The sequence below is a fragment of the Perna viridis genome, chromosome 9, assembly GCF_037379345.1.
Source record: "Perna viridis isolate PV_CMFRI_1.1 ecotype Kerala chromosome 9, ASM3737934v1, whole genome shotgun sequence".
Taxonomy (NCBI): Eukaryota; Metazoa; Mollusca; class Bivalvia; order Mytilida; family Mytilidae; genus Perna; species Perna viridis.
The window spans coordinates 12,400,775-12,416,479 of NC_142453.1; the positions used below are offsets into that span (position 1 = coordinate 12,400,775).

Consider the following 15,705-nt stretch of genomic DNA (forward strand, 5'->3'; position numbering starts at 1 on the left):
AACAATAAAATAATAACAATTCATGAAGACATAGATAGGCTATTTTAAAGCAGAAAGCATCCTTTAGACGTTTATATCACGGCTATGCTCAACTGCTGCATGATCTCCGATACGTCGCTCGAAGTTAGCTATATCATCAAAGTTGTTTATGATCTCTTTTCGACTCTCTGCATGTTGTTTAACGAAAATTCTACCATCAAATGTCCAGTATGCTTCGATTAATTTGTCACTTTTAAGTTTGGCAAGTCTCTTAACCAATTCCGTTCTATAGGGTGTTAGATTTTCTGTAATAAAGGTGCCATTTGTGTCGTTCTTTAAGACCTTTTTAGTTGAATAAACCAAAGCCCTTGTCCGGTAACTTATAAATCTGACGATAACTTGGGATTTTCCATTTCTAACTTTTCCGATTACATGCGATCGGCCTATGTAATTCAGTCCAATATTCAAATTCATTTTGCCATTGCAAATATCAAGGACAAGTTGGTCAGTTTTACAGGGTGCTTGATTCGGCCATCCTCATCTGTTGGAACTTTTTTGTTCATTTTTTGTGATGATTGCGTTCTGTTTTCCAACTCATTGCGCAGTGACTTTGTTTCATTATCGATTCGTAGATTGACTTGTTCAATGTCAGCAGATACAGACTCGCTGATTTTACTAGCAAGTACTGGCATTATTGTTGTCAGAATTTCTGGGCTCATCAAGATTTCTAATACCTTGTCTGCGATATTTTTCATTGCAGCAGTCTGTTTTTTTGGTAGCCGGAGTTTGGAGTTCGGTTAAGTCATTCAACGAATTTCGTCTACGATTTTTTCTTTTTTCTTTGCTTTTCAGTGGCAGGTAGGGTATCGGGGCTCTCTGGGTTGCGACGTTTGTTAGTGGTGGGTTTTGTAGAATCTAAAGAATCAGTACTGGGATTTGGTTGTGATTGGGTAAATATGGGCAATTCGCGATCATCATGTACGGAGGCATCCATGTTTGTTTACGTTTTTGTATCGTGAGTTGAGTTCAGAGTAAATGTTACAAATGTTATTACACACAATTTTTCAACAAAATTTCATATCAATCTGTCGATTAATATTCTAGCAACGATTTGATAAAAGTTATTCGTCCAGCATTTATGTTTTCCAGCAAAAAATCCCAATTTCCCGACGACAAATTTTATTCTACCATGTCAAGTTGACGCATGTTCGGTCGATGTCAAACTCGTTGATCGTTACCGTGTATCCATCTGTGCCATGAAAACTGATTTGTTCAACATGTCATAGTTTTCCTTTCCTCTTTCGTCTACCTCGGACTTTATCTTTTATGAACAACTCGGCGGGTGTTTCCAGAAAAGCAGAGGACGCTAATCCTACCGGTGCACCTGGCCCATGCTCCAAGTTTTCCGAGTTGTCCGAGTATCGATCTAAACTTGAATTCCAGCGTTTTTAAAACATCTTCTTCTGATAGACCATGCAAATAAGATGTAATAATGTAAAAGGCTAGGAAAACTATAATAGTGATTTATGACATGTATGGTCAATAAATGGCATTGATATGGATTTATTAAACGGACAAAATCACATCACACGGATTATAAAAAATTGTATCCTCCATCGGATCACATGCCATAATCCGGGAATACATTTTAGTTCCGAACGGAAGTTGGATTGAGTATTAGAAGTTATTGACCTAATTATTCACATCCGCTTGTTACTTGCGAAAGGCCTACATTTGTTTACGAAAGCCGAAAAAGACACAAGCATGGGGAACATCCAAACAGTTGGCCCTAATCAAGCTATGGTCATTTCTGGTAAGAAAGTGCATAACCAGAACAGCGTTTAAGGCATCAAAATTGCGAAAATCGGTGATGTTATCTCGGGTCCCGAGGCCGAGATCATAATTTTAGCATCGCAAATTAAAATGTGTTGGCTCTCCATACGTATTCCGATAAAATATTGTCTGAACAAGATGTATTATTTTCTTAAAATGAATCTTAGACTCAAGAGTAGCAAACATTTTTCTGACACACAATATTTCTTGCGCGTTATTCTATGCTAAACATGTAAACATCAAAGAGGCCCAAAACGGGGTGTGGCTTCCATCATGTATCAGATTACAATACAATTGCACCAAGACCATCCTGAATGCCAAAAGATTAATTTTTTTAAAAATTTGTATTGAATTTATCAAAGCAACTCGAACAAAGATCTTCAGAGATTTTAATAAAGGAATAATAATTACAATGCACATGTACTTCACAGTACATCTAAACCATCAGTTTTCATATTCTCCTTTTCTGTGTCACTTCACAGTGTAATTTGATTTTACATGTTAAATGATGATATTTACGAAACATCAAATTGCTACACTTCCAGGTTTTGAAGAGTCTGGATATCATACCCGTTAACCTTCTGGATCCTCTTTGGACCCGTGCAGGTCTGGGTGTCAAAAGAATAGGCCTGCAGCAGCGCTAAGCTTGTCGTAGAAGGCGACTAAATAGTGCTCAGAACCCTAGCCGGGGGCTAGGGCGCTCTGCCCACTGAGCAACTGGGATGTGTGCCCCAGGTGGTGGAATGGGGTACCCCTGGCGTGTTACATGCTGGGGTTGTCAGGCTATAATACGAAAAACCTGACCGCAAACCATAGTGGTGCACCGTGTTGGGAAAGATGCCACGTTCCTTGCACGTTAAAGAACCCTACTGTGGTATTCTCCCGGAGTAGGAACCATAGGGCTCCGCCACAGGAGGCTAAATTGCCAGACCCTACCCACCTCTCCCTATTTCTAGTGGCAATCAAAATTTGTCGACCCCATTGTCCTTGTGTCCCATCCCTTTTTCATTTCATCATCATTTCATGTTCATTTTATCATTAATTTCATGTTCATCGTCTGAATATAGCTGAAATATTGCTGCTCGGACTTAAAACCCCAACAAACAAACAAAAGGATCCTCTTTGTAGGAGATTTTGTGTGACAATATTTTCATCTAATATTAAATTCTCGCTTGGAAAGACGAATGTTAGAAGTCAGCACAAACAAGGACAAATTTTTTGTTCATTTCTTTCTCTAAATAAGGCCCTGATGTCAATCTCATCTCTGATCTTGGGATTCTAGGAAAATTTTTCTTTGACATTAAAGGAGTAAAAAGTTGTAAGACCAAGCAGGGCCTTTAAAGCAGAAACAGCCAGTTTGTTGTGACCAGCATTTTCTGCATGCTTTTTGTTTTTACGTCATTTGCTCCTCTGTGTACAATACTGAAATTGACTTGGCTAAAGGATTAATTCTATAGCTGAATCAGTTTGTCGCTGGCTTGTCACCGAGCGGTCTAGGGTTCGATCGTCGATGGCGGTGTATAATTTTGTGAGTCAAGTCATGCTCTCCCGTTACAGTCTTATAGGGAGTTATGACAATTTGATTATCGCGCTAGAATTTGAATTTCAATTGATTTTAGCGAGGATTGGATGGGAGATAGGGAACAATGTTCTTTTCTTGGAGAATGTGAGCTAGTTTTTCTAATCCTGACAAGATATTAAATGAGGAATATTAAAGTTAGTCCTGTATTATTGCAAATAAAACATAATTTGCCAGTACATTTAGTGAGGTAAAAATGTAGAAAAAGTTTCATGCAGAGTATCTAATCCAGGTGCGGATTCAGAGGGGCGAAGACCTGTGCAGGTCCGGGTATCAAAAGAATAGGCCTGCAGCAGCGCTAAGCTTGTCGTAAAAGGCGACTGAATAGTGCTCAGAAATCTAGCCAGGGGCTAGGGTGCTCTTCCCACAGAGGAACTGGGTTGTGTGCCCCATTTGGTGGAATGGGTAACCCCTGGCATGTTACATAATACATAATATGGAAAACCTGACCGCAAACCCTAGTGGTGCACCGTGTTGGGAAAGATGCCACGTTCCTCGCACTACTGTGGTATTCTCCCAGAGTAGGAACCATAGGGCTCCGCCATAGGAGGCTAAATTGCCCGACCCTACCCACCTCTCCCTATTTCCAGGGGCAATCAAAATTTGTCGACCCCATTATCTTTGTGTCCCATCCCATTTTAATTTCATCATTTCGTGTTCATTATATCATCCACTTCATGTTCATCGCCTGAATATAGCTGAAATATTGCTGCTTGGGCGTTAAACCCCAACAAACAAACAAACAAACAGAGGGGCGAATCTGGTGAATGCTTCACCCTTGAAATTTGAGGATATATTATTTTTTTTGTATGAAATTATGATTGATTGTCGTCTATTTGCAAAAAAATCTATGCAGTGTCAGAGTAGGAACACTGGAAAAATAATATAGCCTTACAATCAGGATGTATGTTTACCGACAAGGATGGCATGCCAATTTATTTTCTTTGATTCTAGCATCAAATTTTCTCTCCTGCCTTTTTTTTTTAGAAAACTTTTTTCTTCTGCATAGAGTGCTAAAATATTTTTTAATGTATTAGAAAAATATTAGGTCAATAATAGATCATGCCTTTTTATTTCTTAAAAGTTTCAATCCTGAATTTTTATTTCAAATTTGACACAAAGTTCGCCACAAGAAGACACAAACTTGTACAAGTACAAATGGGAGTTGCACTCTCTTACATGTAAAAATACTTAACCGGCGGTTGTTGTGAGATATTTTCTTCCTATTGTTCAGTAAAAATATGACTACTAACCGTTGAAACGGTCCACATACATTTGTAAATGTTGAACTTCAGACCCCGATTAGTCTTTCGCTATTGAAGTATTATAAACAAACATTGTGGTAGGTGTAACTTAAAATATGAATACGAATTATAACATGTTCACATGAAGAGACACGGTCATGCAACCAGAATAGTTATATTTACATGTATATATCGTTTTTGTCCAATTTTCTGTTCTCTCCAGTCGTAATTCTTTTTGTTTTCCACTTATTTCTTCATAGTCTTAGTTTTGTATTGCCATTTTAATATTGTATTTCTTCTACAGACGTTCCATCACTGACTGTGACGTAACGTCATCTGACATAACATTTGGAGTTGGAAACGTCCAATAACCAAACAAAATTATGCAGAAATGGTACACAAAATGTGATTAACTTTCTTATTTTATCGGTGACTCCCACTTTTTAAAGAGTTTATAACATTAGCTAATGAATACCTTTTCATACAGCAAGTTTGAAAAAAAATTTAACGTGAGAAGTATTTCAGATTACTGTGTATATGGTTCAAAAGTTAGTTTTTCTTTTGGTGGAAACAATAGAAGGTTCTTTTTATGCGGATAAAACTCATTGTATAATTTTTTTTAATGTTTTATGAATGAAATACAGACAGTTTCCAATCTACTGGTGTATGGCATGTGTCATTAGTAAAAATATTGACAAGATCAGAGACGTCTGAATTGAATTCAGAAAATGACAAAAACTCCCGATTTTACGAATTTTTGAACTGCTATAACTTTGTTAAAAGCACGGTGACCTATATATTAATTAAATTTCCAACCTTGACCTTGACAAAACATTGTAAACTACATTTATGCAGGGTATCCTTGTTGGTCGTGAAAATTTGAGAGCATCTGAGCATTAATCAGTTGTTCAAAGCGTTAAATTAACCAGTTGCATACAAGATCAATGGAATATGTATCAAAAACAACAAAAGTGGCACCCATGTCTTGTGGTAGACAAGTTTTGTGTCTCCCAGCTGGGAGACTGACTAATTGCAGGAGGAAGGTCAGTTTAGCAGGAGTCTCCCACAGAAATGGGGAGGGTTTTCATGTATGCTGGATGTTTGGAAACCAGAATAAGGACATGGGCTTTGGCTAGATTAATTTCAACAAACTGAAGGGATTGTCAAAAATAAGGAATTAAAAAGCCACTCTAGCAAATTATTTTGTATATCCATGGGTAGAAATAAAAAAAATTGTCCAATCGTTAAGTGGACAGATTGTAATTTCTGAAACTGAACAGAGCTAGTGTGAAGTTCTTTTCATTTGTTGAGTAGAAAACAAAATCACTAACTTAACATTTTTTTGTAAATAGGTGGTTGCTGTGGTGGCACCAACAGAAAATTGATTGTAGGAAGCTGGGGATGGGCATGGTGCCTTGTAACAGATGTTCAAGTGTGAGTATATAATCATTTCTGTCTAATAGTTAGCTTTATATACACAAAATTTCAGTGTTACACTTCTGACATAGTTTTTTTCTAGTATACATGTACAAGTATTCAATTCAATCTTACATGGGCATATCATTGAATACATGTACTTTCCAAGTCCATCATTCTTACAGCTTGAAACTACATGTAATACTGAAACATGAACATACTGTACCTTAGTGTTTTTCTTAAGATAAAATTAATACATGGTAAACATTGTTTCTCCCATTCTAAGCCAGTGATTAAAAATGGACATAACTTTCTACCTCCTGGCAGTTAATCATTTAAAAATTAAAAAAATTGTCATAAATAAACACCAAAAATAGTCAATGCAATTTTGCTACCTGGGTACACACTGTAAAATTTATGATAAGGGCAGCATTATGCTTAATTTGTCTATGGAATCCTCTATACCTTCAAGCATGTTTAAAAAAGTTTTCTATTATTTCAGGATCTCACTAGAGGTCATGACGTTAAACCCAGTCTGTGAGAGTGTTGAAACCTCAGAGGGTGTGCCTGTCACTGTGACAGGAGTGGCTCAGGTTAAAATAATGAGGGATCAGTCATTCCTTGAAAAGGCCTGTGAACAGTTCCTTGGCAAATCTGTAAGAGAGGTAGAGAGGGTAATATTACAGACACTGGAAGGTCATCTCAGGGCTATTCTTGGTAAGGAGGACAGGAAAAAAATTCAGTTCCAAAAAAAATGATGATGATTTTAATCAAGGTTCCTTTAAATTTTACTGGTATATTAAAAATCGATAGAACATTTAAGAATACTTGCTCCAAATGGCTCACGTTTAAATTTTTAATAATTGTTGGTCTAACTTTCTGCTAAAGTTAAATAGTAAATGCAGCATACATGTACAATTTCAAATTGTAAGTTTTTGGTACTGCCCTTCTGCCAGAATGATTTCAATGGCTTACAAGATAACTCATTTTGGTGAGGTGTTTTTTATCCATACTATAGTCGGCGTCACATAAATAACATACTGTTAAAATTTGAATAAAAATATTTTCTACGACTTTATTGACACCTACCGTCGTTTAAATTGTCTTAAATGACTTGCTCATTCGTTTAGCCAAACGGCTTCTCCCTAAACATTGAATCGTTAAATTCCGGTCAGATTTTAATTCTAGGTGGCAATATTTACATTGTAAAAAGTCGGCCATGTTTACAGTGATCGGGTTGCTAGGAGATGTTGTTTACGTTTAAATGGTTTGTCCAAAAACCGAAGAACCCAGAATGCAATTCGGCGTTATTTCGGATATCTCAGATTTATTTTACGCGAACAACGTATAATACCGAGAAGTTGATCAAGCAGACGATTATCACCGGAGTTCGACGGGAACTTACGCACTTCGTTTGTAAACAAATCGTCCCGTAAAAACCAACATGGCGGATATTAGTATGGGATTTTCCCGTAAGGATTTGTTACGCATGATTTAAGCTAATAAGTGACTTGTTTTTGAGAAGCTGTTTGGCTAAACGAATGAGCAAGTCATTTAAGACAATTTAAACGACGGTTGGTGTCAATAAAGTCGTAGAAAATATTTTTATTCAAATTTTAACAGTATGTTATTTATGTGACGCCGAGTATAAGTATTTTTACAATACACAAAAGCTGTGTTTGTAATAGTAACAGTAACAGTAATAAAGTAATGAACTTGCTTGGTAGCTATATGTCAATTAATTATGTTGTCTATCTATCTGTGTATGAACTTGATCATCTGACTCCTAAAATCTCCACTTCCAGGTACTCTAAGTGTGGAAGCTATCTACCAAGACAGAGATCAATTTGCTCAACTTGTCAGAGAAGTTGCCTCCCCTGATGTGTGTAAGATGGGTATTGAAATCATGAGCTTTACAATTAAAGATATCTTCGACAATGTAGAGTACTTAGCCTCACTTGGCAGAGCCCAGACAGCTGCTGTGAAGAGAGATGCTGATATTGGTGTAGCAGAAGCTAACAGAGATGCTGGAATTAGGGCAAGTGTATTTTTTTTATCATGTGATATTGATGTGGAGTAAAGTAATGCTGTAAGCAAAAAAGAGCAGAAAATGTCCCAGTTAAGCATTCCAGTTGTACACATTTTTGAATTATTCTCTGTTACAGAATGTCAGAGATATTTTACAATAAAGTCATTTGATATGCCTATATTTAAAAAAAAAAGAAAATTAATGATGATATTTTTTTTCTAACTTGTAGGAAGCAGAATGTGACAAGACAAAGATGGATACTAAATTCTCTGCTGATGCTAAAATAGCAGACTCTTCACGTAATTACCAAATGCAGAAAGCTGATTTTGATCAAGAAGTTAATGCTAGGGTATGTCAAGCTTTCATTTGCTTATAAAATGATTTAGTAAAACCAAAAGGAAGTAATATTTAGGTATACTTTTCAAGCACAATTGAGTAAAAATACAAAAGGGGAAAATTTATTAAAGTATAGACTTATTAATTGAGCATGTGTTAACTGTATACTAAATGATTTTATTTTCTCAATCTTTAAGATACCCCTTTCCCCAGCCCCTAACACAAGTAAAATGCTATTTTGGTATTTTAAAAGAGTTTCCCTCTTAAAATTAAACTTTTGAAAAGTTTCCTGTTATGTGTTCCAACAGAAAGCAGAAGCAGAATTAGCCTATCAACTGCAAGCAGCCAAAGAAAAACAGAAGATCAGAGCAGAAGAAATAGAAATAGAGGTTGTAGAGAGGAGGAAGATGATAGATGTAGAAGAAAAAGAAATTTTGAGAAAAGAAAAAGAGTTAATTGCTACAGTAAAGAGACCAGCTGAGGCCAATGCTTTCAAGATGGAACTTATTGCTGAAGGTCAAAGGTAATGTTTTAATACCCTATATATTAAAATTATGTATTATAACTTTTGTTACATGTACATACACATTTTCATGTATTACGTGTAGGTGTATAGCAATACAATGTATAACTATAATCTTACAGGGTTTATTACATTGTTACAGTTGTATTATTGTTATTAGTTTATCAAAATATAACATTCATCGAAAGGAAAAAAAACAGTGAAAAATGTTCATGATTTATATCATAAGATTCTTCAATGAGAAAAAGTAAAAAAAATTGTCACATTTACATAATGTCACTGACCACTCATTGGAAAAAACTTCACATTAAATTAGTATAATGCCAGAAATGTTGATGTCAAATACATTTTGTATTACATATATTTACAGCATTTTTATGGTTGTATCTTTATATTCAAGTGAGAATAGATGGGTGTTTGTTCTTAATATTGTAAGAAATGTCCCTTCACAGGACTCAAACTTGTATGGCTGTGACATCTATGAACAATGAGTAGTACAATGTAATAAAACGATGCTTATTTTTCAGAACACAAACAGTAGAACAGGCTAGAGCAGAGGCAGAGAAGATCAGATTGGTTGGTGCAGCTGAAGCAGAAGCTATTGAGGCTGTGGGTAAGGCTGAGGCAGAGAGGATGAGACTTAAGGCTTCAGCATACAAGCAATATGGAGAGGCTGCTATGTTGTCACTGGTTCTGGAGACACTACCAAAGGTTGGTAATGTGGTAGAAATTGGTTAAACTGTGGAACTGTTCAAATTTTTAAGGTGTTGTGCATTGAGTAATAAATCTATCTAAATGAAAACTTAACCATTGACCACACCACACAATATGGTGTGTTACTGCATATGAAAAAATCTTTATCATGAGATAGTGTTCACAGTGGAAGTTAGAAATGTTAAACATTGTTTTAGGATTTAAACAAAATAAGGTTTTACATAGGAAACATCTAAATGAAGAGAAACTTTCCCCCGTTAAAGTCTGCTTTTCAAACATTAAAAAATGTTCTTTAGAAATTCAAGTTTCCTATGTAGTTTGTGGAGCATAGTTAACAATTTTCCTACATTATTGCACTTGCCCCATTGATGGAAAAGTGAAATCCCAGAACATTTCATTTTATATTTATAATATGTCATTGGGCATATTTCATTTCAAAAATCAAAAACATATATTTTATGGAACTGTCCAGATGAAATCATTGTAAAATAAGACATATTTAAAAGTTTGATATTTGAATTACGTTATCCCAGCTCTGTGTTATTATAAATAAAAAAAATATGTCATAATTTATGAACAGGTTGCTGCTGAAGTGTCTGCCCCATTATCTAAGACTGATGAGATTGTATTGGTTGGTGATGACAGAACAACAAGTGAGGTCAGCAGATTGGTTAGTCAGCTCCCACCTGCTGTACAGGCCCTGACTGGTGTTGACCTTTCGAAGGTAGGACTATAAAAGAATATTTAGTTATCTGTGTATTGTAACTAGGAAAGTCTTGTTGTCATGGTTACTGCAAAGTTGTTTATATACTTGTCTGACCACTAGCCAAGGATGAGCAAAAAATTTAGGAAAATTTTGGAAATTTGAGTTACAGACTTGTGGGATTCAAATTAGTATGGATCCATGATCCTGGAATCTTAATTTCTGACCAAGAACTTTTGAGATTTCATTTGTTTATGTCCTGTACTCCAACTTGCACTTAATTTAGGAGTTTTGATTTTCCTCAAGTGGACCTTTAATTTTAAACTTGGGTCCTCTACTCTTGAAGGAAAATTTGAACCTCTTAGCTGGTTACATCTGCAGAGGGTTACCAATTCTACATTAGTTTTTAGGAAGCAGTTGTATATTAGACATTGGTTGGAAGTTTTTCTCTACAATGTTTAAGATACATCAGTATGAGACTTTGTACTTAGATAAAAGGACAAAGAAAGGTGTACATATATGTTACCCATCTGTTACACTTATTGACACTCACACTTTAATGTTCTGCTTCCTAAACTACATGCCATAATACAATCTTTAACAACATTTTGTAGTTCATTTAGAGCTGTTGAAAATCTTCTGTTATACTTAAGTGATACACTCAACAAATCTTGACAGCTTTAAAATATATTAAAGTACAGAACAGGGCATCAATAGTGTAGCAATACTTTTTCTTGCTCAAATTGATTTTATTAGATTTTAGAATTTTTATTTAAAGTAATGTTGTTTCCACAATATTTTCAGGTATTGTCTAAGGTTCCTGGGGCCTCCACTTAGATACAGTTGTGTGTTGACAACCTATAGAACTGATATGAAGACAGTTGTAAATCTTTCATATGTAACTTATTAGTTTATATGCATGAGTATCACCATGCAGTCTGATCTTACATCTGTGGAACTATATGCAAATTTTATTTGTCAACCCTTCTGTGAATGTTTTAATTTTTTTTTAATTGTTTTAATCATTGTATGAATGTATTGAAATTTGAAATGAGTCACAATTCTATTTACAGGAGCAATAATAGCACAGAGTTGTAAATTTTATATTCAGTTATTTTTTTTTTACTGCTGAACAAGAAATAGGATAGATTTTTTGTGGGGGATATAAATTCTTAACTTGATTTTATAGTGATGAAAAGTTGTGTAGGTTTTAATACATATAAAACCATGTAAGAATCTGAAGGATACAAATTTTTAAGTGCAATAATTTTTGAAGCAATTTCTTATAAAATATATATATTTTTAAAAAGGGATCTTAAATTTTTTCATTAATGGCATTTTTTGTACATATTGTATACTTTTTCATTCAACTTAAATTCTTTTCGCAACAAATAATCTGGCAATATTTACAACTATAACAGTGAGTAATATAGTTTATCTCAGGGAATAGAGTTGTCTTTTTCTTGATTAAATGACAGTCACGAAGTGAAATGTCTTAGGTGATAACATGACAATTGAAAGGAGATTTAAACTCTCGATCACATATTTAAATACCTATGGAATTGATAGAAAGTTTAAATTGTCCAGTTAACCACCTAAGGCAGTTTATAGGGTTTGGTCATTCAATTCATGGAAGGCAAACAATATTTCCCTTATGATACTCATTGTAAAAACTAGACAGCAGGAATCTTATTTTGTTTGCAGTGAAATATTTCAATAACAAATGTTTTTGGCTAAAAAGTTGACTTGTTGATCAAACCGTGGTAGATTCTCATTATTAATTAAACAACTTACTTGCGGATATAATTATGTCCTGTCTGACCATATGGTACTTCATGGATGATTCATCAATGTATACACTTCACTGTAGTTTATTGTTGTGAAGAAGTGGACCAGATAAATTTCTTTGGAAAGGCTGAATTGTTTATATTCAATGCAAACTTTCATTGAGTAATATATATGGTATGCTTGGAAGATACAGACTCATAAGTCTCCTTTATTTGGTCCGTTTTTGTCACTTTACAATATGTTTCGCAATTGGTGAAATTATATTCATGAATAATATTGAAAATATACCTGACCATTTGATCAATGAGTATATAAAACTGTCTTAAGTCACATTGTTAGGGAGATATAATATCTTTTCCTTATCATCACTGTGTTTCTTGCATTCTACCTCTTGTGAACAAATTAATTTCATTGATTTTTACAGATGATACTTGGATAAAAGGGTTGCTACCACATTTTACAGTACAAAATGGTTTTGTGTATATATTTATGATATATTTATATTGTGTATAGTAGCCTGTAATAGATTTTTGCTTGTTTTGTACAGGTTTCAGACCCAATCTTCTCCCGATTGCAAAACTAAGAACTGTACAATGTACACATACCAAAGTTTATAGCAAAATCTCATTTGTCAACTTTGTACAATATTGTTTGTTTAAAATTTTTACTATGTTTTGGGTTTTTATTTGTACTATTTATTGCAATCTACAGCCTCAGGAGAAAATTTAATGTTAAGGCTATATGCCAGTAATACCCAAAATCATACATACTAAAGTAAAGGTTTATTATGTAAGGAAAGAAATATAGTGACCATTTTAAGAAATAATTTTATTGTTCCAGTTTTTACTTTTACATAATAGTAATGTATAATAGCTCACTAGTTGTTCTTACATGTTAAATGTTTCTAGCATTACTTTTAGTATCATTCTTCATCTAAGTAACAGATATATATCATGATCAGTGTGTGTTTTATGTTGTAACTGTTCATTTGAGATTTTTATTAGGATCTCTCATTACTTAACTTTTAACTTTTTTAGTGGTAAGAGTAGCAAAAGTTTTAGAGGAGGGTAGAGTTTAAATTTTGACTTTTATACAGTAATTAAACAGCTTGTTTTCTATTGTTCGACCTACTTCCATTTGACAACAATGTTATTTCATATTTTGTGATGCAGGTTATCTGTCTAGGTTAAAATTATAGTTCTCATCATTAATGAATTGACAGTTTTTAAGTTAATTGAGAGGAATTACTGCTTGAAGTCCTACTGGTACTGAAAAGTTGTTTTTGTCAGTATAATGTTTTACTGGAATGGGACATTACTTTCAATGGTTTTTATCCATGGAAATAACATGTTGAAAAATGGTCTCATTTCATTTTGTAACTTTATAGAAAAACTTTATCGTGTACTGTATCCTGCTTAAAAACTGCTTATACAATTTATAAGTGCACTCCCCCCCCCCCAAAAAAAAAAAAAAAATTACTTGAACACGTTACAATTAAATACACATTATAACCACCCAGCATTTCTAGTCATATGGAAGAATATACTTCCTCATAGTAGAGTTAAGGCCCCTTTGTGACAATTTTTTGTCAGAATAAGAATCTGTCTTCATTTAAACATCAAATAAAAGTTATGTGCCTTCAGTAGATGTTAGGTAAGATTGTAATCTGATGCTTTCTTTCTTGAAATTTATTGTCATATTAACTGTCAATACTTTTAAATTGGTAGAACTGTCAGGGAATTTTAGATTTATTTGAAATGTCTTTCCAAATGATATTATGGAAATTACAGTAGAAATATATACATATATAAAAAAGAAGGAATACGATATTACTCTGAATTTCTATATGACAGCTTGGTTGTTTGTTTTGAAAATTTAGTTCATGGTTGAATTTTAAAATATATATAAATGGTTGTCCATCACATTGAAAAAATGTATCTACAAACTATACTATACAATTCAATGTATTAAATTAAAACAATTTTTAATACGTTTGTTCTTTTCTTTTTTGTCCAATTATCTTATTACAATAATTGTGATTATCAGCATTTCATAAAAGATAATTGTAAATTTGAACCAGTGAAAGAAAACTTGTCAATTTTTCATTGCTCTGTATAACTTTAACACTATGTCAATTATTATTTATATATTTTAATCATAAGTATGTAAAGTTGAAGCCTTAATATTCTTGATATCCATCCTGACAAACTAGTTGTAGACATCTATTGTTTGTACATTTTTATATGCTACTAACCTTACCACAATAAAATATAAAACTTACAAGGTTTTCCTTATTATTATTGCTCTAGTGTGTTGAGAGTAATATCTAATTTACAATGTTGTGCTCTTTACTAATGCACTGGTGGCTGAAGTTATATCTAACCCACAATGTCTTTGTATTAAGAATGTGGAAGCTTTTTTAGGTGGGTAGAGTGTCAGACCATTCAAAGGGGCATGTAACAACAAAATTGTAAGGAATGGTAATGTTTCAGCAGGATGTAAGTATATTGACCATTTGGATTGTGTCTATTAAGGAAGATAAGCTTTTGACTCTTCTGACAAAGAATTATCACCCTTTGACCACTGAACCATGTCCATAAATGTCATGTTTGATTGTTCATTCCTGTTGTAAATTTTGTGTTGATAACTGATCAAAATACAAACATGTTTCATCATTCTTCTATTTGGTCCAAATAAAATATAATTGAAATTTTATATTGCCAACCCATTTTACTAAGTGTAAGTTTTTCAAATTGTAAATCCAATTTTACCAAACATAAGCCTTCAGAATAGATGCTAAATGTACAAACTTTTATTTCTTAGTGCCACATGGTATTTATTGGAATGGCTGCTGTTTAAGCTAAATATCTGAAGATTGCTGACTTAATTTAATTGGAATTGCTGAAGTATTTCTTTATCCTACTGTGCAAATTCATAATTTAAGAAATTACATATAAACTTGATTGACTAATACAATTGCTGTGGTCATTCTAATTGACACATCAAAGAAGCAATCAAGTGTCTGAGGAGAATTCCAATTTTATATGTCATTCCACGTTTTGTTATTACATTTCTATGAGTTCTTCCATTTCATCTCTTATTTGCTCTGTACAAATAAAAAAAAAAATAACAAAAAGTTTCAAAGAAGATGCAGCTACAAATTCTTCTATGACTGTGAAATTATAAATTTTTTTGAAGTCCTGCAGCTTCCACAAAATTTTTAGAATCAAAGTAGCAGATGGAATAAAATCAAATAACTACAGAATTTATATGAAAATAGTGATAATAGTAAGCACATTTACACTTCAAAACAAAAATTCTGCCAGATATAGAAGGAATAAATCCAGTGGTTTCTGAAGAGATGCACCCATAAGGCATCTTCAAACTAGTCAATGTAAATCCACTAACACCTGTTAACCAAAATGGCAGTACAGTGTGCTTATCTACATCACAATAAAATGACAGTATAGTGTGAACAGCTACACATCATAATGATAAATTCTACTAAATAAAGATATAATCTGACAAGAGGGTAGTGATGTAGCCAATAAGTAATTATGA

The 15,705-nt window shown here is 33.6% G+C and overlaps 1 protein-coding gene across 1 annotated transcript; it reads left to right on the forward strand.

Annotated features, from left to right (window-relative positions):
* Window positions 1–1,639: 1,639 nt before the first annotated feature.
* LOC148606808 (flotillin-2-like) lies at window positions 1,640–14,427 on the forward strand. Its single transcript, XM_088547229.1, has 9 exons — window positions 1,640–1,792; window positions 5,988–6,069; window positions 6,554–6,768; window positions 7,857–8,093; window positions 8,314–8,429; window positions 8,725–8,939; window positions 9,467–9,650; window positions 10,234–10,377; window positions 11,161–14,427. The coding sequence occupies exons 1-9, from the start codon at window positions 1,744–1,746 to the stop codon at window positions 11,191–11,193; spliced, it is 1,275 nt and encodes a 424-aa protein (XP_088403355.1). The 5' UTR covers window positions 1,640–1,743; the 3' UTR covers window positions 11,194–14,427.
* The last annotated feature ends 1,278 nt before the right edge of the window (window positions 14,428–15,705 follow it).

What these genes read in the sequence shown, in the direction of transcription:
- LOC148606808 (XM_088547229.1), top strand. Translation starts at nt 1,744, where the DNA reads ATGGGGAACATCCAAACAGTTGGCCCTAATCAAGCTATGGTCATTTCT. An exon ending in CTTGTAACAGATGTTCAAGT is followed by an intron (nt 6,070 to 6,553) that starts GTGAGTATATAA and finishes CTATTATTTCAG; the next exon opens with GATCTCACTAGAGGTCATGA. An exon ending in ATCAAGAAGTTAATGCTAGG is followed by an intron (nt 8,430 to 8,724) that starts GTATGTCAAGCT and finishes GTGTTCCAACAG; the next exon opens with AAAGCAGAAGCAGAATTAGC.